The sequence below is a fragment of the Babylonia areolata genome, chromosome 31 (genome assembly GCF_041734735.1).
Source record: "Babylonia areolata isolate BAREFJ2019XMU chromosome 31, ASM4173473v1, whole genome shotgun sequence".
Classification (NCBI taxonomy): Eukaryota; Metazoa; Mollusca; class Gastropoda; order Neogastropoda; family Buccinidae; genus Babylonia; species Babylonia areolata.
The window spans coordinates 8,529,516-8,553,584 of record NC_134906.1 but is presented as its reverse complement, the minus strand read 5'-3'; the positions used below and the strand labels follow the sequence as shown (position 1 = coordinate 8,553,584).

Genomic DNA, 24,069 nt, shown 5'->3' with positions numbered 1-24,069 from the left:
CAGCAGAGTGAAATCAATTATTTACATGAAGCCCCATACAAATGAGTGAACGTGTGAGTTGCAGTACGCATATGACGTCGGAAAAAATTAAAGCATAAAAACGTAACAAAACATACAGTTTACAGTTGCGTACACTATTCCAATAAGTGGTGGGTTAACAACTGCTTTGAATTGTCATTCAGAAAATAAACCATATCTCGTAGTTCCTGTCTCCAGCATACATTGTGAGGCTAACTGTACCTTCATGCACAGACAGTGCAAAGCATTTCTCTGTTCTATGTGTCTGCTCTTTGTTGCCAAAATGAGAAGGAGTCCAATGAATGTCAACCGTATACCCATCCATACAAAAAAAAAATAATAATAAAAAAAATAACCAGGTGATTAATGTCAATAGCAACTTCATCTCTTGTTTTTGATTCTGATTTGCTTGAAGCATATAAATGCTACATTGAAACACAAGTATGGTTCGGACATTCACGCTGGAGAAGACCCAGAAATCAATAATGGACCATCAAGTTGTCTATGAGATCAGAAGGCTACACTGTCAGAAACGTTAATCACTCCATCACCTTAAATGTTTGAATATATAATATACACTTACTTTGGGGGCGGGGGGAGGGAGAGAAAGGAAGAACGGAAGGAAGAAGAAAAAGAAGAAGAAGAAGAAGATGAGCAATCTTTCATTCAAAATACACTTAATCATCACATATACAATGCGGACTCAACTGAAAAAAGATTCTATACTGCTAAATGTGTGTCGTAATCTACCAATCTATGATAACGAGCACCCCCACCCCTACCCCCCTAGCCCCACCATTCCCCACAATATCAAAGTCAGACACAAGATTTTTGAAGGCATGGTTCTGCGAAAACACATTTTTATGGAGCTGTGATGCTTGTCTAGATTATCATTTTGCGTGACTGAAGAGAAGACACTGGAAATTTGACCTGCCTGTTTCCCAGTCTGTGCACACAGATAAATCTTTTCTCAATAATGGATTACAAAAGATTATATCCTTATGTCTGAATGCTTGTGAACTCTTTGTGCAGACCTGCGGTTTTTCTTTAAAACGTGACTGTCTAAATGATTCTTATTTCTGAATGCTTTTTACAGTACATGCAGACATGTCCTTTTTCATCAATATGGATTAAAACGTGACTGACTCAATGACTCTTTTGTCTGAATGTTTGTCCACAGTTTGTGCAGACGTGTGGTTTTTCATCAGTGGGTTAAAATGTGTCTGTTTAAATTGCTTTTGTGTCTGAATGCTTTTCCACATTTTGTGCAGACATGCGTTTTTTCTTCTCAATGGGTAAAACTGTGTTTCTTTAAACTACGCTTCTCTCTGAATGCTTTCCCACACTTTGTGCAGACATGCGGTTTTTCTCCAGTGTGGGTTAAAATATGTCTGTCTAACCCTATCTTCTCTCTGAACCGTTTCCCACATTCTGCACATGAGTAAGGCTTTTCTCCAGTATGGATTAAAACGTGTCTGTTAAAACTGCTCTTGTGTCTGAATGTTTGTCCACACTTTGTGCAGACATGTGGTTTTTCTTCACTATGGGTTAAAATATGTGTCTTTAAACTGCTTTTGCGTGTGAATGTTTGTCCACACTTTGTGCAGACATGTGGTTTTTCTTCACTATGGGTTAAAATATGTGCCTTGAAATTGCTCTTGTATCTGAAAGCTTGCCCACACTTTGTGTAGATATGTGGTTTTTCTCCAGTATGTATTAAAACGTGTGTGTTCAAATGACTCTTGCGTCTAAATGTTTGCCCACAGCTTGTGCAGGCATACAGCTTTTCTCCAGTATGGGTTTTAACGTGTCTGTCTAAGTCAGACTTCTCTTTTGTGTATTCACGGTCACGAGTTCCTTGATAAATTTGGTTCTGTATTGTTGTGTCATGACTGAGATCAGCAGTTTGGGATGTGTCGTGATTGACAAATGTATCACAATGATCAACACTGTTTCCATTTACGTTATGTTCCAGGCAGTTGTCTTGTTTGTCAGTGGATTCATGAATAAGGTCTGCATTGATGTCATTATTTGTTTCAGTTACACAATGATCACGGGAAGTGGTTTGATTGTCCTTGATGTTGAAAAGGTCTGTGTTTGCGGCAACACTGTTTCCTGTTACACCTTGATCCTGAGAAATGTCTTGGTTGTCAACGAATTCATCAGTGTGGTCTGGGTCTGTTTCGGCACTGTTTCTGGTCACACCATGCTCCAGGAAAAAATCAGAATTGTTGGTATTCTCATCAGCACCCGTTACTCCGTGTTCCTGGGATGTGTACTGATTGTTTGAAGGACTCCACAGGTTAAACAGGTGTCTACATTTTATGCAGACGTGTGCATTTTGCCCTGAGTAAACTGACGTTAAGTAGGATTTCCATTTCAATGTCTTCCCACAGGTCATGCAAAATAATGGTTTTACTTTAGAATTATCAAACACATACTGCTTTAAATAAGGTGTTGTTTCACGACAGTTATACTGATTTTCTTTTGTGTAATTACGTTCGACACGTTCGTGTTGGTGTCCTGTTGAAGTGTGGTTCTGTGTGGCTGTGTCTTGACTGAATTCAGCAGTTTGGGAAGTGTGTGTATTAGATTGATCGTCAACAGCCATATTCAGTTGGTCTGTATTTGTACCGGGACTGTTTCCAGTTGTATTGGGTTCATGTGGAAAGTTTTGCTTGTCAAGCAGTTTATCCACGTGGTCTGCATTTATTGCAAGTCTGTTTCTGTTGTCCTGGGAAATGTCTTGGTTGGCTGGATTGTTAATCATCACACGAAGTCCAAGGTGGTTTGTGTTCGTGCCAACACTGTTTCCAGTGACGTCATGCTCCATGGAGCTGTTGTAACTCTCATCAATGATGATTATTTTTTCAGTATTTGCGTAAGCACTGTTATCACTGGTTGCCTTTTGATTACTTCCAGCTAAATAACAGCTGTCACCAGTGGTACAACAGCCGTTTCTAGTTACACCATTGTTGTGCACAGTTACAAACTCTGCAGTGTATCCAGCTTCAATATCAGTTGTATTATCATTGTATTCCATGGTTCTGTTGCTTTTGTGTAGAGCTGTTCCAAGAGTGTTCCCGCTGATATCATTGCTGCCTTCAGTTTCACTGAAGTTCTCTGCAGTTATTTCACTTTTTTTCTTGTGAGAATGGCAGTTCTGCTGAGCTTCGCAGTGATTGTCTCTTGGTTCGTGTATGTCTAATGGTCCGCGTGCACTTATTTCTGTGCTGTTTAACTGTAGGAGGTTTCTAATGTTGAAACGCAGGCAGGCACGACTCATCTGCAACAACAAGGAACTCCGGTCACAGAGTATGGAGTGATGTGACCTGGATTTACAATAAAGACTTGCTTCAAATCTGTTTTGACCACTTTGCATTCAAGGTCATTAAGGCATTACTTGTACAATGACTTTCTCAACTGAAGAAGTACATGCTACATCTTCACAAACTAAACCAACGTTAAAGAAACAAACGGAGAATGGTGTTAATTTTCAGGTTCCAAATATACTGATGCTGAGAGTGCAAAAATGTAACAGCGAGCGAGCCGCGAGCGAGCGAGAGAGAGAGAGAGAGAGAGGAGAGTTCAGATATCAATACTTTTCTAATATAAGGCCACCGACCTAGTATACATATGGTTGCCCGTATTGTACACACACATACAAAAACCAAATCTTGAGCAGGATGAACAACAAAATTTGGAAAGAACAAATTGATAGTATAGCCAAACTAAATGACAAGCTATGGGTAATTTAGAAACATGTCTTTCATCTAAGACAGAGCTTTCTGTTCTCTGCAGCACATAGAAAATAAACATTGCTGTATCTCTTGTCACAATACTGTTGTCAGCTTGAAGCAAGTGGGGTAATAGGGGAATCCTTAAATTGTGCATGTGTTTGAATACGTATTTTGTTCTTAGAACATCATATTGTGGACATATTTGCCAGTGAATGAATTTCGTTTACGTTCCCTATCACAAAATGTTCAGATTTTCAAACGAGAGAGAGAAAGAGAGAGAGGCAGAGAAGGAAAGAGAGACAGAGAGCGGGAGAGAACAGATAACTGTGAACATCTGCCAAGGGCCGTAGTATAAAAGACAGCGGCAGATATAAGGGTGGGTGTGTGGGTGTGGGAAGTGGGTCAGTGAGAGGGTGGATGGAATGTACGAACACAGGTTTACAGATAAAGATAAATCTGTCCTCACTAAATATCGATCTGTCCTCACTAAATATTGATCATGTATTCCGATACTGGAGAGAACATTTGCTGAGCTGAAGAAATTCAAGGTGGAAGATCAATGACAAGAAAGAAAGGGTTATAATACATTTTCAAATGATTCCGACATTGACGTTCTTACTCTAACGATTGTAAGTGCACCTTTTTGGCTCAACCCACCAATGAACTGTCTTCTATGGACGGCAAGAAACATGTACTGAGGAGTTCTGCGATGTGTGTTGTGTGCCAGAAGACAAGAAATATGAAAGTGAGGGAGGTTTTGCAGAACTGCTGCCGTGAAGTTAATGTACAATATACTGGATTGAACTCAAAATGCGTTCCATATAATAAAACATAGTTTCAATTTGGAGTGTTGCGGTTGTACATCTGGAATTCCATCATTGGAACAATAAATCAATCCCGAGACCCACGACTCCAAACCTGGTACGTCAGTCTTGCATGAATCCTGTTCATTTTCAAACATGGATTTCAATGATGTGTGACCTGTCTTGCTCTGTTTTATATATATATATATATATATATATATATATATATATATATCACTATCCTATTCTTGAATAAATATATAGAGCAATAAAATCCTAAAAAAATACGAATAAATTGCCTAAAGACGGACATGTTCTGAAAGAAAACACGTGAATGGATGTGACTCAGAAAGGTGATACATAACGAAAAACAGACACATATGTAGAAAGAAAAGGAGGTAAGAGATTCAGGATTCAGAGTAAGAGGAAAGGATGGATATTCATCAACATATTTTGGCAAACAGGCAGATAGATAGAGACACGTATGTAGGTATGTAGGTATGAATTTTTAGGTAGGTAGGTAGGTAAGTAGACAGACAGGTCGACAAATAGATAGAGAGATAGACTGATAGAGGGAGGGAGACAGAGCGAGGTAGATAGAGAGAGAGACATACACACTCAGACATAGACACACACACAGAGATACCTGGTCCATCCTTCAAGCATGCCCAAAGCCCAGAAACTGATCCTGTGACAGAGACACACTGCAGCCTTCAAACGGAAATCATGACTGAGTTCAGTTCATGCTTGGCATAATGTGTGCTCAGAGCAATGGCCGTGAATTACCTTATGAATCACGTGGATGGACGAAGAGTGTGTGTGTGTGTGTGTGTGTGTGTGAATTTACGAACGTACACCATTGATTGGAATGTCTTTAATTCTTGGCATGGCAGCATAATGTTGAAAAGAAGCTATTCCGTTAATGTGTATGCATCTCTGTTCTGTGTATTTGTCCGTCTCAAGTTATGTGTGAGCACACGTGCGCGTTTGTGTGTGTGTGTGTGTGTGAGAGAGAGAGAGAGAGAGAGAGAGAGAGAGAGAGAGAGAGAGAGGGGGTGCGAGTGGGGGTTACACATGGTGAAATGATGCTGAGTCAGTATCCCAGGAACCCTTTTGCTTTGCCGTCATCCAGTCTCTCTCTCTCTCCATCTCTCTCTCTCTCCATCTCTCTCTCTCCCTCTGTCTGTCTGTCTGTCTGTCTGTCTGTCTCTCTCTCTCTCTCTCTCTCTCTCTCTCTCTCTCTCTCTCTCTTCCAGACACATTTCTTACACTTACAGCACTTTTATTCTGTCTTTATGCCTCTGTCTCACTTTTTTTCCCCACCAATTCACACTTACTGTCCGTTATATCGCCATCTAAATTCTGTTTCACATTTTGTACATATGTGTTGTTGTTTTTTTTATCTGTGTGGGTTAAGATGTGTTGATCTAAAGTTTTCTTTTGTGTGCATGCTTTTCCAAACTGTTTGCATACATGTGGTTTTTGTCCTGTATGGGGTATGGCATATCGATTTAAACTTTTCTTCTCACTGATTGCTTTTCCACACTTTTTGCACACATATGGATTTTGTCCTGTATGGGTTATGACATGTCGATCTACTTGGCACATCTCACTGAATATTTTTCCACACTCTGTACAAACGTGTGACCTGACACCTGTGTGGGCGAGCATGTCTGATTAAGGAGCCTTTCGACTTATATGTGAAACATGAAAAGGGTTTGTTGTCAGAATGTACTAACATATGCTGCTTTAACTCACTCAGTACGGCCAGTCCTCTCTTCTCCTCTACACAGACCCCTCGGATGTTCAGTGGGTGTCTCGATGATCCAACCTTTAGCTTCCGTCGTCAGAATTGTGGTATTCTTTGTCAACATTCACCTCTTCAGTGTAAGAGCCTTCCGCTTGTAATATTTTGATGGTGGTAATTGGGGAGAAATGCTGTTAACGTCGTCTCTTTCGCCGTTCGTAATGAGCGAGTTAAATGATGCATTCTTCTGAATGCTTAACCACAGTTTTGACAGGTATGGAACGTCTCTGATGGGTTGTGTTTACCAAGCAGACCTATAGTTCTGTGTGGCTGTGTGTTGACTGAGTTCAGATGTGTGGGAAGTGTCTTGATTCTTAACCAGGTCATCACGATGGTCTGTGTTTGAATCGAAACTGTCTTAATTATCAACCATGATATAAAGATGGTCTGTATTTTTGCCAACACTGTCTTGATTGTCAACTACTGTAATTTTGCCAACACTGTCTTGATTGTCACCCATGACATCAACGTGGTCTGCGTTTGTGCAAGCATTGTTTCCAGGAACATGGGTGGTGTCTTGATCGTCGATTATCACGTCAGGGTGGTCTTTACATGTGTGAACTCTATTTCTGATTTCATCATCAATCTGGGAAACGTCCTTGTCATCAGCTATGATATGGAGATGACCAGTTTCAGTTTCAGTTTCAGTAGCTCAAGGAGGCGTCACTGCGTTCGGACAAATCCATATACGCTACACCACATCTGCCAAGCAGATGCCTGACCAGCAGCGTAACCCAACGCGCTTTGTCAGGCCTTGAGAAAAAAAAAAAAACAACAACACATAAATGATTCACTTTTAGAAATCTTAAGCAGCACTATGTGCATGCATCTCTGTTCTGTGTATTTGTGTTTGAGTGGTCCTGTGAAATGACTGAACTATCAACTGAATGGCTTGTGTTTGTTTCATCACTGTTTCCAGTTACATGACGTTCCTTGGCAATGTCTTGATTGTCAGCCAGTTTATCAGCATGGTCTGTATTAGTGTCAGTATGATTCCTACTTGTTCCATCATGTTTTATATTTATTTGCTTATTTATCATCATTGTTGTCTTATTTATTTAATTATTTATTTATTAGTATTATTATTATTTTATCATTATTTTCATTACTACTATCTTTTTTTATATCATAATTATTATTTATTTATTTATGTATGTACGCTTATCTTTTTTCTTTCTTTTTTTTCTCAAGGCCTGACTAAGCGCGTTGGGTTACGCTGCTGGTCAGGCATCTGCTTGGCACATGTGGTGTAGCGTATATGGATTTGTCCGAACGCAGTGACGCCTTCTTGAGCTACTGAAACTGAAACTGAAACTGTTCCATCGTTTTCAATAATAGCAGCAAGGATGTCATCGGCTGTACCTTAAAAGTGAATCATTTATGTGTTCATTTCACATGTGAGCATCAGACATTCTGAATGGTGGTACTTGTTATAAATGTGAGAATGGGGGTTCTGATAAACTGCTTTGACACACACATTGCAGGAAGTAAAGGACAGAGACACGTGAAGACAGAGAGGAAATGTGGTTTGTCTGAGAAGTCTTTCTGAAAGAAAGAGACAGACAGACAGACAGACTGACTGACTGACGGACAGACAGACAGACGAACAGACACCAGAGATATACCTGGTCCATCCTCCATGCATGCCCAAATCCCAGAAATTGATTCTACAGCAGAGACACACTTTCTTCTTCAAAGTGAAACCATGGCTGAGTTCAATTCATGTTTGTTCTCAGTGTTCGCATGCAGTGTGCACAGAGCATTGGCATTGAATACCACGTGAATGGGTGAGGGGACATGTGTGGATGTGTCTGTGTCTGTGTGTGTGTGTGCGTGCGTGCATACGTTTGTGTGTGTGTGTGTGTTTGTGTGTGTGCGCGTATGTGCGTATGTGTGCGCGTGCGCGCGCACATGTGTGTGTGTGTGTGTGTGTGTGTGTCTGTGTGCGTGTACGTTGAACGGGGATGAAGATATGTGTGCCTATGTTGGAAAGTGAATATGGGCATGAATGTGTCTTGTTTTGAGTGCGGGCGCGCGCGTGTGTGCCGGTGTGTGTGTGTGGTTCTCTGTGTGTGTGTGTGTGTGTGTGTGTGTGTGTGTGTGTGTGTGTGTGTGTGTGTGTCTATGTGTCTGTGTGTCTGTGTCTCTCTGTGTGTGTTAATATGTACGTACGTGCACCATTGTTGAATGCTTTAAATTCTTATTTATTACTTGTTATAAAATAGCTCTTCAATTATTGTGAATGCATCAGTATCTATTTGTCTGCCTGTTGTCGTATATATGAGCGCGCGTGGTGTGTGTGCGTCAGTGTTGGGTGGGAGTGGTGGATAATCATGGTGAAATGATACTGATTCAATAACCCGAATGCTTTCTTGTTTTCTTGAACGGGCTTTCAATCGTGTAGGTAAATGTTGGGTAGGATGGGCTCGCTGTATTAGCGCCGCACAGGAGAGACAGGCGATGGAGGAAGGTAGACCCGTTAGCTAGTTAGCAGTGGGAGGGGAAATGAAGAAGAATGAAGTGGGATTAATATCTGATGTTTCCTGTTGTGCAGATCTGTTTTACATATGTGCTCATGTTCTACTGATGTTTTACATGCAGTCGGAAGAAAGATCTCCATGCTTTATGGGGAATGAATGTTGAAACTTATGTCTCTTGTATCTCGTGCTGGAACACAGAGGCAGGGTGCGTGAGGATTATGCCCTGTGCGTGAACGAGTGTATGTATGCGCACGTGCGTGCCTGCGTGTGTGTGTGTGTGTGTGTGTGTGTGTGTGTGTGTGTGTGTGTGTGTGTGTGTTGTGTGTGTGTGACTGCTGACCACTGCTGAGTGCTGACCACTACTGACTGCTGACCACTGCTGACTGCTGACCACTACTGACTGCTGACCACCACTACTGACTGCTGACCACTGCTGACTGCTGACCACTACTGACTGCTGACCACCACTGACTGCTGACCACTGCTGACTGCTGACCACTACTGACTGCTGACCACCACTACTGACTGCTGACCACTGCTGACTGCTGACCACTGCTGACTGCTGACCACTGCTGACTGCTGACCAGCACTGACCAAAAAATGTATTCATAATTGAACTGAACTGAGATGAGTACGTTGGCCTGGGGGAAAATAGACCTGGGTGATCATAGACCTAGGGGAAATATAAACCTGGTGGTACACTGGCTTGGGTGAAAATAAAATCTGCTAAACCCTCCCCCACCTCAGGGCAAAACGCACACGTCTGTATAAAATGTAGACAACTGTTTGACCTGTGGAGTCCTTTAACAAGTGGAAGGTTCACTTTAAAAACAAAAATTAAAAAAACAAAACAAAAAAAAACGGGGGAAAGGGGGGGGGGGGGGGGGGGTTAATGGTGATACTGTTGTGGTTGTTTTTCCACATACGGCTACTGACTTACCGAATTTCTGCAAAATATTCTGCAGACGTTTACTTCTTTTTACTTATTTGCAGTAAAAAGATGTAGTAATATGGAGTTATGTCCCCTGCAAATTTGTTGTGAATATATTTTTTTCCGGCAGCACATCAGACATCGTGTAAGTTGTAGCAAAATAGAGATCTTTGTGCTGTTTGTCTGTGTGCTTAATTTTGCAATGTAACACAATCCGGAATGTGCACGACAGACCGGAAAGCATTGTACCGCACCCCAGTTCAGTGATAGAATAGTCAGGTCTTGACTGTGATCACTCAACGGAAGGCAGGAAGGAACTTCAAAGTTTAACACTTCACAAGCAGTCGATTTTGATACGAGAATATAAATTATCATCTTCAGGAATGTGGTGCAACAACATAATGATAAAAAAATATTTACAAGTTGCACAACGCACATTAGATAAACTCAGAAAGAGAGTGTGAGAAATCGATTTAAATAGTTCCAGTTTCACCAAGAAGCCGTTTAAAGAAGCCATTTAGAGCATACAGATTGATTTACATAACAAAAATAAAATAAAATGATAATTCAGTATCAGTATCAATAGCTCAAGGAGGCGTCACTGCGTTCAGACAAATCCATATTCGCTACACACTTAGTCAGGTCTTGAGGAAGAAAAAAAATAAATATATGATAACAATAAATGAAAATAAAATAAAAGACAATGATGATAATGAATAAGCAAATACATGTAAAACATGCAGACACATTCACACATACACACAAACACACATGCATAATAGATATGCAACAAACATGCAGTTTCACAGGTATGAAATCACAAACAAATACACATAAACATACACGAGCCCCGACACACACACACACACACACACACACACACACACACACACACACACCATCTCCCAAATTACCCTGCACCCCCCACCCCCCACGCCCCGTCTCCTCCACACACTCATTCCTAGGCTATGTATCGCAGCTTCCACGGCACACACATGCACACACACACACACACTTACTTATGATACAAGTACACACACATATGCCCATATCCCCCACCCACCCACACACACATACAAAAATATATATGCACACCCGCACGTTCCAATATTCCGTTGCTTGCACAGTACAGACATGTATACACACACATACTTCATCCACACACACACACACACACACACACACACACTTTTCCTGTATTAGTCATCCCACCACCTCATCCCATCACCCCACTCACCACCTCCAACCCCCACTGCACACATACATGTACTACTACCCACCCCCTGTCTAATATCACTTTCCAGTGAAAAGACGTTAAACTAAAGAAAGAAAGAACACTCTCACACACACACACCACTCACATATCACACACACACACACACAATATCACAAACATATGCACACACACACACACACACACACACACACACACACAGCTTGCATTCAAATACATATCAAATACACACACACACACACACACACACACACACACACCACTTGCATTCAAATACATACCAAACAACACACACACACACACACACACACACACACACACACACACACACTGTCTAAAAACACTTATAGTGAATAGACGTTAAACTGAAGATAAAACACACACACACACACACACACACACACACAATTACACAATGTCCACAAACACTATTCATGGGCTTGAAATCATTTTGAAAAAGTGTTTCAAGCAGAGGTTTAATTGCTGCCTTTGCTAGAGCTGTGCACTGTGTGTTGTTTCTTTGTTGTTTTGACAGCTGTTGCCCGTGGTGACACACCATCAAAATGACCCAGGTGAAGATGGAGATGGACATGGCTGAGGAACAGGGTCACTGGCCAGCAAAGGCAGAGAGACTGACCAGTGGACATTGGTCACAGCTGGGTGATCAGGATGATGACAATGAAGAGGACTGATGAAGGATGATGACGATGGAGGAGGACTGATGACAGTGAAGGAGGAGGAAAACCAAAGACCAGAGTTTTCAGTGCAGGAGCATTGCTCAAGTGAAGGTGAGTTTGTTTTTTTTACTTCAACTTGTGTTCCAGTTTGATGATATGTTCTTTTCTTTTTTCTTTTTCTTTTTTTTTTTTTTTTTTTTTTTTTTTTTAATTGTTAGTCACAGATGAACAAGTGTTTGAGTATATGTGTGTGTGTGCCTGTGCTGGGTTATAAGATATGATATGATTACATTTAATAATGTATATCCGTATGTTGGTAGGCTTGCTTGTATTTTTGCAGGCATGTATTTATAGGTGCATGATATATATCCTAGAAATGTGTGTGCATGCTTTTATACTTTTCAGACAAGAAGCTGTTAGATTTATGTTTTTATTATTTGTCATTAAAAAAAAAAAGTGTATTTGTCATATTGTCATGATTGTATACCATTGTGTGTAGCTGTGCTGGTATTATTGTTGTGTGGCCTTTCCATATGTGTGTGTTGTGTACCATTGTGTGTAGCTGTGCTGGTATTATTGTTGTGTGGCCTTTCCATATGTGTGTGTTGTGTACCATTGTGTGTAGCTGTGCTGGTATTATTGTTGTGTGGTCTTTCCATATGTGTGTGTGATGCTTGTATAACAGACTATTGTGTTATTGTGAATAAAAACTATTGATTATATAGAATAAGAATATCAGTAATCTTTCTAGCCAAGAAAAGAACCTCAGTTTAGCCATGGATCGCACAGATTTCCTTGTTTTCAACTTTTCTTCTCCCCCCCCAGTCCTGCAGTGTTTTCTTTCAAGCAGTTCCTGTGTGTGTGTGTGTGTGTGTGTGTGTGTGTGTGTGTGACAGGGTGGGTGAGTGTCACTGTGTGAGTGTGTGTACTGTACATCAACACAGCATAGCACCCTGTGTTCTGTGACATGTACTGTACATCAACACAGCATAGCACCCTGTGTTCTGTGACATGTACTGTACATCAACACAGCATAGCACCCTGTGTTCTGTGACATGTACTGTACATCAACACAGCATAGCAACCTGTGTTCTATGACATGTAGATCAGCACAGCATAGCATCCTGTGTTCTGTGACATGTACATATATAATATATACATATCAACACAGCATAGCACCCTGTGTTCTATGACATGTAGTGAACATCAACACAGTATAGCAACCTGTGTTCTGTGACATGTACATCAACACAGCATAGCACCCTGTGTTCTGTGACATGTACTGTAATTCAACACAGCATAGCACCCTGTGTTCTGTGACATGTACTGTACATCAACACAGCATAGCACGCTGTGTTCTGTGACATGTAATGAACATCAACACAGCATAGCACACTGTGTTCTGTGACATGTACTGTAATTCAACACAGCATAGCACCCTGTGTTCTGTGACATGTACTGTACATCAACACAGCATAGCACGCTGTGTTCTGTGACATGTAATGAACATCAACACAGCATAGCACCCTGTGTTCTGTGACATGTAATGAACATCAACACAACATAGCACCCTGTGTTCTGTGACATGTACTGTACATCAACACAGCATAGCACCCTGTGTTCTGTGACATGTAATGAACATCAACACAGCATAGCACCCTGTGTTCTATGACATGTACTGTACATCAACACAGCATAGCACCCTGTGTTCTGTGACATGTACTGTACATCAACACAGCATAGCACCCTGTGTTCTGTGACATGTAATGAACATCAACACAGCATAGCACCCTGTGTTCTATGACATGTACTGTACATCAACACAGGATAGCACCCTGTGTTCTGTGACATGTACTGTACATCAACACAGCATAGCACCCTGTGTTCTGTGACATGCACTGTACATCAACAGAGCATAGCACCCTGTGTTCTGTGACATGTACTGTACATCAACACAGCATAGCACACTGTGTTCTATGTTCTGGGACATGTACTGTACATCAACACAGCATAGCACACTGTGTTCTGTGAGATGTACTGTACATCAACACAGCATAGCACCCTGTGTTCTGTAACATGTACTGTAATTCAACACAGCATAGCACCCTGTGTTCTGTGACATGTACTGTACATCAACACAGCATAGCAACCTGTGTTCTGTGACATGTACATATGTAATATATACATATCAACAGAGCAAAGCACCCTGTGTTCTGTGACATGTACATATATGATATATATGTATCAACACAACATAGCACCCTTTGTTCTGTGATGTATGTTATCAGGACAGGAGAGATGAAATTCAATGTCTTTGTCATAATGTTGGGTGTGTGCAGATTTGTTTTTATAGTTCACATAAAATCAGAATCCAGTCAAAAAGTGCTGATGATGATAAGAGATGAATGCAGAATTAATTTGCAATAAAGATAAATTTATAGTGCTACACTTTGTTTACCTTGTTTTCATCTCCTTTTGCAGATGACACGTCTTGGTCAGAGGAGGTGAGTGTAACAAATGCAAATGTTAAAGTGTGTGTGTGGGTGTGGGTATATGTGTATGTGTGTGAAGTCAAGTCAGTTAAAAAGTTTTAAGTTCATGATGATGATTGAATAAGAAACAACTTACATATATACTATGATAGTATGATAATGAAATGCACAGTATTTAGCATTTAGTTTTCACCATCACCTTCACTTCCACTGCAGCATCTAGCTACATGTGTCCCACGTGTGGGCCAGTTTTCACCATCACCTTCACTTCCACTGCAGCACCTAGCTACATGTGTCCCACATGTGGGCCAGTTTTCACCATCACCTTCACTTCAACTGCAGCATCTAGCTACATGTGTCCCACATGTGGGCCAGTTTTCACCATCACCTTCACTTCCACTGCAGCACCTAGCTACATGTGTCCCACATGTGGGCCAGTTTTCACCATCACCTTCACTTCAACTGCAGCATCTAGCTACATGTGTCCGTGTGTGGGCCAGTTTTCACCATCACCTTCACTTCAACTGCAGCACTTAGCTACATGTGTCCCGTGTGTGGGCCAGTTTTCACCATCACCTTCACTTCCACTGCAGCACCTAGCTACATGTGTCCCACATGTGGGCCAGTTTTCACCATCACCTTCACTTCAACTGCAGCATCTAGCTACATGTGTCCCACGTGTGGGCCAGTTTTCACCATCACCTTCACTTCCACTGCAACACCTAGCTACATATTTTTTTTTTTTGTTTGTTTGTTTTTGTATTCCTTTTTAACACAACAGATTTCTCTGTGTGAAATTCAGGCTGCTCTCCCCAGGGAGAGTGCGTCACTACACTACAGCGCCATCCATTTTTTTGTATTTTTTCCTGCGTGCAGTTTTATTTGTTTTTCCTGTCGAAGTGGATTTTTCTACAGAATTTTGCCAGGAACAACCCTTTTGTTGCCATGGGTTCTTTTACGTGCGCTAAGTGCATGCTGCACACAGGACCTCGGTTTATCGTCTCATCCGAATGACTAGCGTCCAGACCACCACTCAAGGTCTAGTGGAGGGGGAGAAAATATCGGCGGCTGAGCCGTGACTCGAACCAGCGTCCCCAGATTCTCTCGCTTCCTAGGCGGACGCGTTACCTCTAGGCCATCACTCCACATGTGGGCCAGGTTTCACCACGACACCAGTCATCTCTGGACCCACAGTCACAGATCCTCCGTTGTGGTCATCCTCAACTCTGTTGGATGAACAACATGTGTGTGTGCATGTCTGTGAGTGTATTTGTGTGTGTGTTAGTGAGCGTGATTGCTCATTTGAGAAAATGTGTCCATTTGTATTGTGTTTGTTGTCAGAAACATGAGAACCCATCCACCAGTAGCTGTCAGACCTCAGTGTCGGACCCACCAGCCAGTCATGTCAACAGCAGAGAGGTGGCCTTGACCTCGGTGTCAGACCCACCAGCCAATCGTGTCAACAGCAGAGAGGTGGCCTTGACCTCGGTGTCGGACCCACCAGCCAACTGTGTCAACAGCAGAGAGGTGGCCTTGACCTGTGAGGTGTGTTCCCTGACCTTCCCTGACATGGAGGAGCTGAAAGGTCACATGATCTTTCACATCAGGTCGAACCACAAACCGCTGATGTGTGGGATTTGTCACAAGGAGTTTTCCCAGACCAACCACGTCAAGAGACACATGGCCACTCACACCGGGGACAAGGCCTTTGAGTGTCCCGTGTGCCACAAGACGTTCTCTCAGGCCGCAAACCTCAAGACGCACCAACTCATTCACACGGGACACAGACCCTTCAGGTGTGAGGCGTGTGACAAAACCTTCGCACAGGCGGCTCACCTCAAGACACACAGGCTGACTCACAGCGGGGACAAGCCCTTTGTGTGCCAGGTGTGTGACATGTCCTTTGTGTGCTAGGTGTGTGAAGAATCCTTTGTGTGCCAGGTGTGCGACATGTCCTTTGTGTGCCAGGTGTGACATGTTCTTTGTGTGCCAGGTGTTTTTGTGTGCCAGGTGTGTGACATGCCCTCTGTGTGCCAGGTGTGTGACCAGTCCTTTGTGTGTTCAAGGTCTATGACGAGTCATTTGTGTGCCAGGTGTGTGACATGCCCTTTGTGTGCCAGGTGTGTGATGAGTCCTTTGTGTGCTAGGTGTGTGACATGTCCTTTGTGTGTTCAAGGTGTGTGACATGTCCTTTGTGTGTTCAAGGTGTGTGACCAGTCCTTTGTGTTCAAGGTGTGTGACAATTACTTTGTGTGCCAGGTGTGTGACAATTCCTTTGTGTGCCAGGTGTGCGACAAGTCCTTCAGGCTGGCGGGGAACCTCCAGCGGCATGGCCTGACACACTTGGGGCCGGGGGACAAGCCCTTTGTGTGCCGGGTGTGCAGCAAAGGGTTCACCTTGGCCAGCAGTCTGAAGAGACATGAGCTGATCCACTCGGGCCACAAGTCCTTCCTGTGTCAGGTGTGCTCCAAGGCCTTCACCCAGTCAGCTCACCTCAAGAAGCACTCCATGACACATTCGCAGGGCAGCCTTCTTGCCGGCTGTGGTGATGACCCACACACCACACAGCTTGCTCGTGTGTGACGTGTCTTCACAAAACACTGAACTGGCCACTCACATGGATACACACCATCAGCTTGTTCGTGTGTGACGTGTTTCACGAAACACTGAACTGGCCACTCACATAGAGACAAACCATCAGCTTGTTCATGTGTGACGTGTTTCACGAAACACTGAACTGGCCACTCACATGGATACACACCATCAGCTTGTTCGTGTGTGACGTGTTTCACGAAACACTGAACTGGCCACTCACATAGAGACAAACCATCAGCTTGTTCATGTGTGACATGTCTTCACAAAACACTGAACTGGCCACTCACATGGATACACACCATCAGCTTGTTCGTGTGTGACGTGTTTCACGAAACACTGAACTGGCCACTCACATAGAGACAAACCATCAGCTTGTTCATGTGTGACGTGTTTCTCGAAACACTGAACTGGCCACTCACATTGAGACACACCACACTGCTTATTTGTGTGTGACGTGTTTCACAAAACACTGAGCTGGCCACCTCACATAGAGACACACCACACAGCTTGTTCATGTGTGACGTATTTCACAAAGTGCTGAACTGGCCACCTCACATTGAGACACACCATACACTGACACAGCTTGTTCGTGTGTGACGTGTTTCACAAAACGCTGAACTGGCCACCTCACATTGAGACACACCATCAGCTTGTTCATGTGTGACGTGTGTGACAAAACACTGAACTGGCCACTCACATAGAGACACACCACACACTGACACAGCTTGTTCATATGTGACGTGTGTGACAAAACACTGAGCTGGCCACCTCACATAGAGATACACCACACAGCTTGTTCATGTGTGACGTGTTTCACAAAACACTGAACTGGCCACCTCACATTGAGACACACCATCAGCTTGTTCATGTGTGACGTGTTTCACAAAACACTGAACTGGCCACTCACATAGAGACACACCACACAGCTTGTTCATGTGTGACGTGTTTCACAAAACACTGAACTGGCCACCTCACATTGAGACACACCACACAGCTTGTTCATGTGTGACGTGTGTCACAAAACACTGAACTGGCCACCTCACATAGAGATATACCACACAGTTTGTTTGTGTGTGACGTGTGTCACAAAACACTGAACTGGCCACTCACACAGAGACACACCACACAGCTTGTTCGCGTGTGACGTGTTTCAGAGCTCTATTTTGAGACACCTTAGTATAGTGACTGTCAGCTATATATAGACACCTACAGTGACCATCAGAGCTCTATATAGAGACACCTTAATATAGTGACTGTCAGCTATATATAGACACCGACAGTGACTGTCAGAGCTCTCTATAGAGACACCTTAGTATGGTGACTGTCAGCTATATATAGACACCTACAGTGACTGTCAGAGCTCTCTATAGAGACACCTTAGAATAGTGACTGTCAGCTATATATAGACACCTACAGTGACTGTCAGAGCTCTCTATAGAGACACCTTAGAATAGTGACTGTCAGCTATATATAGACACCTACAGTGACTGTCAGAGCTCTCTGTAGAGACACCTTAGTATAGTGACTGTCAGCTATATATAGACACCTACAGTGACTGTCAGAGCTCTCTGTAGAGACACCTTAATATAGTGACTGTCAGCTGTATATAAAGAGCTACAATATAGTGACTGTCTGGCATATATAGACAGCTACAGCGACTATCAGCTGCATACTATAGACACATCTACAGTACAGAGACTGTTATGATTAGCTGTGACTGTATTGTTTTAAACTGTTAGACATCAAGAGAACACAGAGTTAGAGCTGACTGTATTGTGTTAAACTGTTAGACATCAAGAGAACACAGAGTTAGAGCTGACTGTATTGTGTTAAACTGTTTGACATCAAGAGAACACAGAGTTAGAGCTGACTGTATTGTGTTAAACTGTTAGACATCAAGAGAACACAGTGTTAGAGCTGACTGTATTGTGTTAAACTGTTAGACATCAAGAGAACACAGAGTTAGAGCTGACTGTATTGTGTTAAACTGTTAGACATCAAGAGAACACAGTGTTAGAGTTGACTGTATTGTGTTGAACTGTTAGACATCAAGAGAACACAGAGTTAGAGCTGACTGTATTGTGTTAAACTGTTAGACATCAAGAGAACACAGTGTTAGAGTTGACTGTATTGTGTTGAACTGTTAGACATCAAGAGAACACGGAGTTAGAGCTGACTGTATTGTGTTAAACTGTTAGACATCAAGAGAACACAGTGTTAGAGCTGACTGTATTGTGTTAAACTGTTAGACATCAAGAGAACACAGTGTTAGAGCTGACTGTATTGTGTTAAACTGTTAGACATCAAGAGAACACAGTGTTAGAGTTGACTGTATTGTGTTAAACTGTTAGACATCAAGAGAACACAGTGTTAGAGCTGACTGTATTGTGTTAAACTGTTAGACATCAAGAGAACACATTGTTAGAGCTGACTGTATTGTGTTAAACTGTTACACATCAAGAGAACACCGTGTTAGAGCTGACTGTATTGTGTTAAACTGTTAGACATCAAGAGAACACAGAGTTAGAGCTGACTGTATTGTGTTAAACTGTTAGACATCAAGAGAACACAGAGTTAGAGCTGACTGTATTGTGTTAAACTGTTAGACATCAAGAGAACACAGTGTTAGAGCTGACTGTATTGTTTTAAACTGTTAGACATCAAGAGAACACAGAGTTAGAGCTGACTGTATTGTGTTAAACTGTTTGACATCAAGAGAACACAGTGTTAGAGCTGACTGTATTGTGTTAAACTGTTAGACATCAAGAGAACACAGAGTTAGAGCTGACTGTATTGTGTTAAACTGTTAGACATCAAGAGAACACAGAGTTAGAGCTGACTGTATTGTTTTAAACTGTTTGACATCAAGAGAACACCGAGTTAGAGCTGACTGTATTGTGTTAAACTGTTACACATCAAGAGAACACAGTGTTAGAGCTGACTGTATTGTGTTAAACTGTTTGACATCAAGAGAACACAGAGTTAGAGGTGACTGTATTGTGTTAAACTGTTAGACATCAAGAGAACACAGAGTTAGAGCTGACTGTATTGTTTTAAACTGTTAGACATCAAGAGAACACAGTGTTGGAGCTGACTGTATTGTGTTAAACTGTTAGACATCAAGAGAACACAGAGTTAGAGCTGACTGTATTGTGTTGAACTGTTAGACATCAAGAGAACACAGAGTTAGAGCTGACTGTATTGTGTTAAACTGTTAGACATCAAGAGAACACAGTGTTAGAGCTGACTGTATTGTGTTAAACTGTTAGACATCAAGAGAACACAGAGTTAGAGCTGACTGTATTGTGTTAAACTGTTAGACATCAAGAGAACACAGAGTTAGAGCTGACTGTATTGTGTTAAACTGTTTGACATCAAGAGAACACAGTGTTAGAGCTGACTGTATTGTGTTAAACTGTTAGACATCAAGAGAATACTGATTGAGATGTCTGACTGAAATGGTGTTCGGCATTATCCACAATGTGATGTCTGATTGAAGTGGTGTTCGGCATTATCCACAATGTGATGTCTGATTGAAATGGTGTTCGGCATTATCCTCAATGTGATATCTGATTGAAGTGGTGTTCAGCATTATCCATAATGTGATGTCTGATTGAAATGGTGTTCGGCATTATCCACAATGTGATGTCTGATTGAAGTGGTGTTCGGCATTATCCTCAATGTGATGTCTGATTGAAGTGGTGTTCGGCATTATCCTCAGTGTGATGTCTGATTGAAGTGGTGTTCGGCATTATCCTCAATGTGATGTCTGATTGAAGTGGTGTTCGGCATTATCCTCAATGTGATGTCTGATTGAAATGGTGTTCGGCATTATCCATAATGTGATGTCTGATTGAAGTGGTGTTAGACGTTATCCATAATGTGATGTCTGATTGAAGTGTTCAGCATTATCCACAATGTGATGTCTGACTGAAATGGTGTTCGGCATTATCCACAATGTGATGTCTGATTCAAATGGTGTTCGGCATTATCCACAATGTGATGTCTGATTGAAATGGTGTTCGGCATTATCCACAATGTGATGTCTGATTGAAGTGGTGTTAGACATTATCCACAATGTGATGTCTGATTGAAGTGGTGTTAGACGTTATCCATAATGTGATGTCTGATTGAAGTGGTGTTCGGCATTATCCACAATGTGATGTCTGATTGAAGTGGTGTTAGGCATTATCCTCAATGTGATGTCTGATTGAAGTGGTGTTCGGCATTATCCATAATGTGATGTCTGATTGAAGTGGTGTTCGGCATTATCCACAATGTGATGTCTGATTGAAGTGGTGTTAGACATTATCCACATTGTGATGTCTGATCGAAATGGTGTTACTGTTAGACAAGACATTATTCACAATTTGATGTATGATTAAAATAGTGTTAGACATTATCCACAATGTGATGTCTGATCGAAATGGTGTTACTGTTAGACAAGACATTATCCACAATGTGATGCCTGATTGAAATAGTGTTAGACAAGACACAATCCACAATGTGATGTCTGATTGAAATGGTGTTAGACATTATCCACAATGTGATGCCTGATTGAAATAGTTTTAAACAAGACATTATCCACAATTTGATGTATGAATCAAATAGTATTAAACATTATCCACCGTGTGATGTCTGATTGAAGTGGCGTCAGACATTATCCATAATGTGATGGTCTGATTGAAGTGGTGTTAGACATTATCCTCAATGTGATGTCTGATTGAAGTGATGTTAGACATTATCCACAATGTGATGTCTGATTGAAGTGGTGTTAGACATTATCCTCAATGTGATGTCTGATTGAAGTGGTGTTAGACATTATCCTCAATGTGATGTCTGATTGAAGTGGTGTTAGACATTATCATGTGATGACTGATTGAAGTGGTGTTAGACATTATCCACAATGTGATGTCTGATTGAAATGGTATCAGACATTATCCACATTGTGATGTCTGATTGAAGTGGTGTTAGACATTATCATCAATGTGATGTCTGATTGAAGTGGTGTTAGACATTATCCACAATGTGATGTCTGATTGAAGTGGTGTTAGACATTATCCACAATGTGATGTCTGATTGAAGTGGTGTTAGACATTATCATGTGATGACTGATTGAAGTGGTGTTAGACATTATCCACAATGTGATGTCTGATTGAAATGGTGTTAGACATTATCCACATTGTGATGTCTGATTGAAGTGGCGTTAGACATTATCCTCAATGTGATGTCTGATTGAAGTGGTGTTAGACATTATCATCAATGTGATGTCTGATTGAAGTGGTGTTAGACATTATCCACAATGTGATGTCTGATTGAAGTGGTGTTAGACATTATCCTCAATGTGATGTCTGATTGAAGTGGTGTTAGACATTATCATCAATGTGATGTCTGATTGAAGTGGTGTTAGACATTATCCTCAATGTGATGTCTGATTGAAGTGGTGTTAGACATTATCATGTGATGACTGATTGAAGTGGTGTTAGACATTATCCACAATGTGATGTCTGATTGAAGTGGTGTTAGACATTATCCTCAACGTGATGTCTGATTGAAGTGGTGTTAGACATTATCCTCAATGTGATGTCTGATTGAAGTGGTGTTAGACATTATCATCAATGTGATGTCTGATTGAAATGGTGTTAGACATTATCCACAATGTGATGTCTGATTGAAATGGTGTTAGACATTATCCTCAATGTGATGTCTGATTGAAATGGTGTTAGACATTATCCACAATGTGATGTCTGATTGAAGTGGCGTTAGACATTATCTTCAATGTGATGTCTGATTCAAATGGCGTTAGATATTATCCACAGTGTTACGTCTGATTGAAGTGGTGTTAGACATGATCCTCAGTGTGATATCTGTTGGAAAGTTATTTTCATTGTAATGAAAGACAAATCATTGTGGACAAGGCTAATCCGTCATTGTACAAACATCCTCTGTGTGAGAAATCTGTGTTTTGTCATGCTGGATGATACCTGTATAAAATGTGTGCGCGTGTGTGTGTGTGTGTGTGTGTGTGAAAGTCCAAGTCAAAATGTTATTTCATGATAGAACATTGAATAAGCAGCAAATGCTTTTTCACATCAAGCCATCATAACAAAAAAAAAAAAAACACAAAATGGAGAGAAAATAACAAGTTGAAACAGAAAATAAATCTAAAAGAAAAAAATACAAATATACAAAAGAAATTTCTCATTCACACAAACAAAAGCAAAGGCACGTCTGTGCACAATTTCTTCATCACCCGCCTCATTTTACAAACACATGTTCCCCTGTATAACACAAGTACACAACCAACATAGGCATACACAAAACATGAGTCTAATGATAAAAGAAGCGATAGAGTTATTAATAATAGGCTGTTATTACTGTCCATCTTTTGAATTATCAATGAGATGTTTTTTAAGATTTTTCTTAAACATGTTCTTGTTTGTAATACTTGTCAAAGTGAGTGGAAGGTTATTCCACACATTTACACCAGACTACAAGCAGCTGGATATGAACAGGTTATTTCTTGGTCCAGGTATGCATAACATATGGTTATGTCTGTGGTCATTTGTTTTAGATGTCTGTAATCTTTTTGGGGGCATTTCCATATATGATATTATGCATGCTAGCTGCCTTGTTGAAGACCAGACTGTTGTGGCAACTTCAACAATACTAATTTTAATGCTCTTTTATCCAAATGGTGAATACGTTTTTTAAGTTCGTGTTGCTACAAATGTCCCACAAAGTTGATGCATAATCGATAATTGGCAGAACATGAGCACAGAAAAAAGTTTCCATGAATGGACATCAAGGATGGTTTTGAATTTTTGTTAACTGAAGTATTTTGCCAAAATATGTTATGTGGTCAGTCCAGGATAGATCTTTGTCAATAAAGACATCCAGAATGTTATGTGACTACCTCTTCAATTCTATTGATGTCTAGGAATAGTGGTTTAAAGTTGTATTTCATCTTTTGTCTTTTTTTGTTTTGCAGATACAGACATGCATTTAGTTTTTTGTGCATTTTAAGACATGTGATTTAATTGTATCCAGTCATTAAGTATATGAATACTGTCTTGAAGTTTATCTGTAAGTTTGCAAGCATCTGAATTACTTGAATGAATGGATGTGTCATCTGCAAACATTTCACATTGGCCCTAAAATGGATATCTGTGGCATTCTGTTTTATAGATGTAAGTGCTGAGCTGTTACTTGTTTCCTGCCAGAAAAAGAAAAGATTGTATGAGATGAGGCAATTCTGTTGTTAATTCCTAAACTCGTTCGTTCTTTAGTTT

General features: G+C 41.2%; 2 protein-coding genes across 2 annotated transcripts; one reads left to right on the top strand and one right to left on the bottom strand.

The window, feature by feature from the left end:
• Nucleotides 1–1,306: 1,306 nt before the first annotated feature.
• On the bottom strand, nucleotides 1,307–2,844 carry LOC143275768 (uncharacterized). Its single transcript, XM_076580048.1, has 2 exons — nucleotides 2,792–2,844; nucleotides 1,307–1,910 (listed from the first exon to the last, which is right to left on the bottom strand). The coding sequence occupies exons 1-2, from the start codon at nucleotides 2,842–2,844 to the stop codon at nucleotides 1,307–1,309; spliced, it is 657 nt and encodes a 218-aa protein (XP_076436163.1).
• Nucleotides 2,845–9,876: 7,032 nt separating this feature from the next.
• Nucleotides 9,877–18,810, top strand: LOC143276215 (uncharacterized). Its single transcript, XM_076580675.1, has 5 exons — nucleotides 9,877–9,924; nucleotides 11,549–11,801; nucleotides 14,172–14,194; nucleotides 15,524–16,069; nucleotides 16,469–18,810. Exons 2-5 carry the CDS (start codon nucleotides 11,705–11,707, stop codon nucleotides 16,763–16,765), a joined length of 963 nt encoding a protein of 320 aa, XP_076436790.1. The 5' UTR covers nucleotides 9,877–9,924; nucleotides 11,549–11,704; the 3' UTR covers nucleotides 16,766–18,810.
• Nucleotides 18,811–24,069: the final 5,259 nt, after the last annotated feature.

Bases quoted from the DNA above. Each gene is read 5' to 3' on its own strand.
- LOC143275768 (XM_076580048.1), bottom strand. From the start codon at position 2,844: ATGACGTCACTGGAAACAGTGTTGGCACGAACACAAACCACCTTGGAC. The intron at 1,911-2,791 runs GTGATGATTAAC...TGCTGATCTCAG, and splicing joins CAAACCACCTTGGACTTCGT to TCATGACACAACAATACAGA.
- LOC143276215 (XM_076580675.1), top strand. From the start codon at position 11,705: ATGAAGGATGATGACGATGGAGGAGGACTGATGACAGTGAAGGAGGAG. The intron at 11,802-14,171 runs GTGAGTTTGTTT...CTCCTTTTGCAG, and splicing joins GGAGCATTGCTCAAGTGAAG to ATGACACGTCTTGGTCAGAG. The intron at 16,070-16,468 runs GTGTGTGACATG...TTTGTGTGCCAG, and splicing joins ACAAGCCCTTTGTGTGCCAG to GTGTGCGACAAGTCCTTCAG.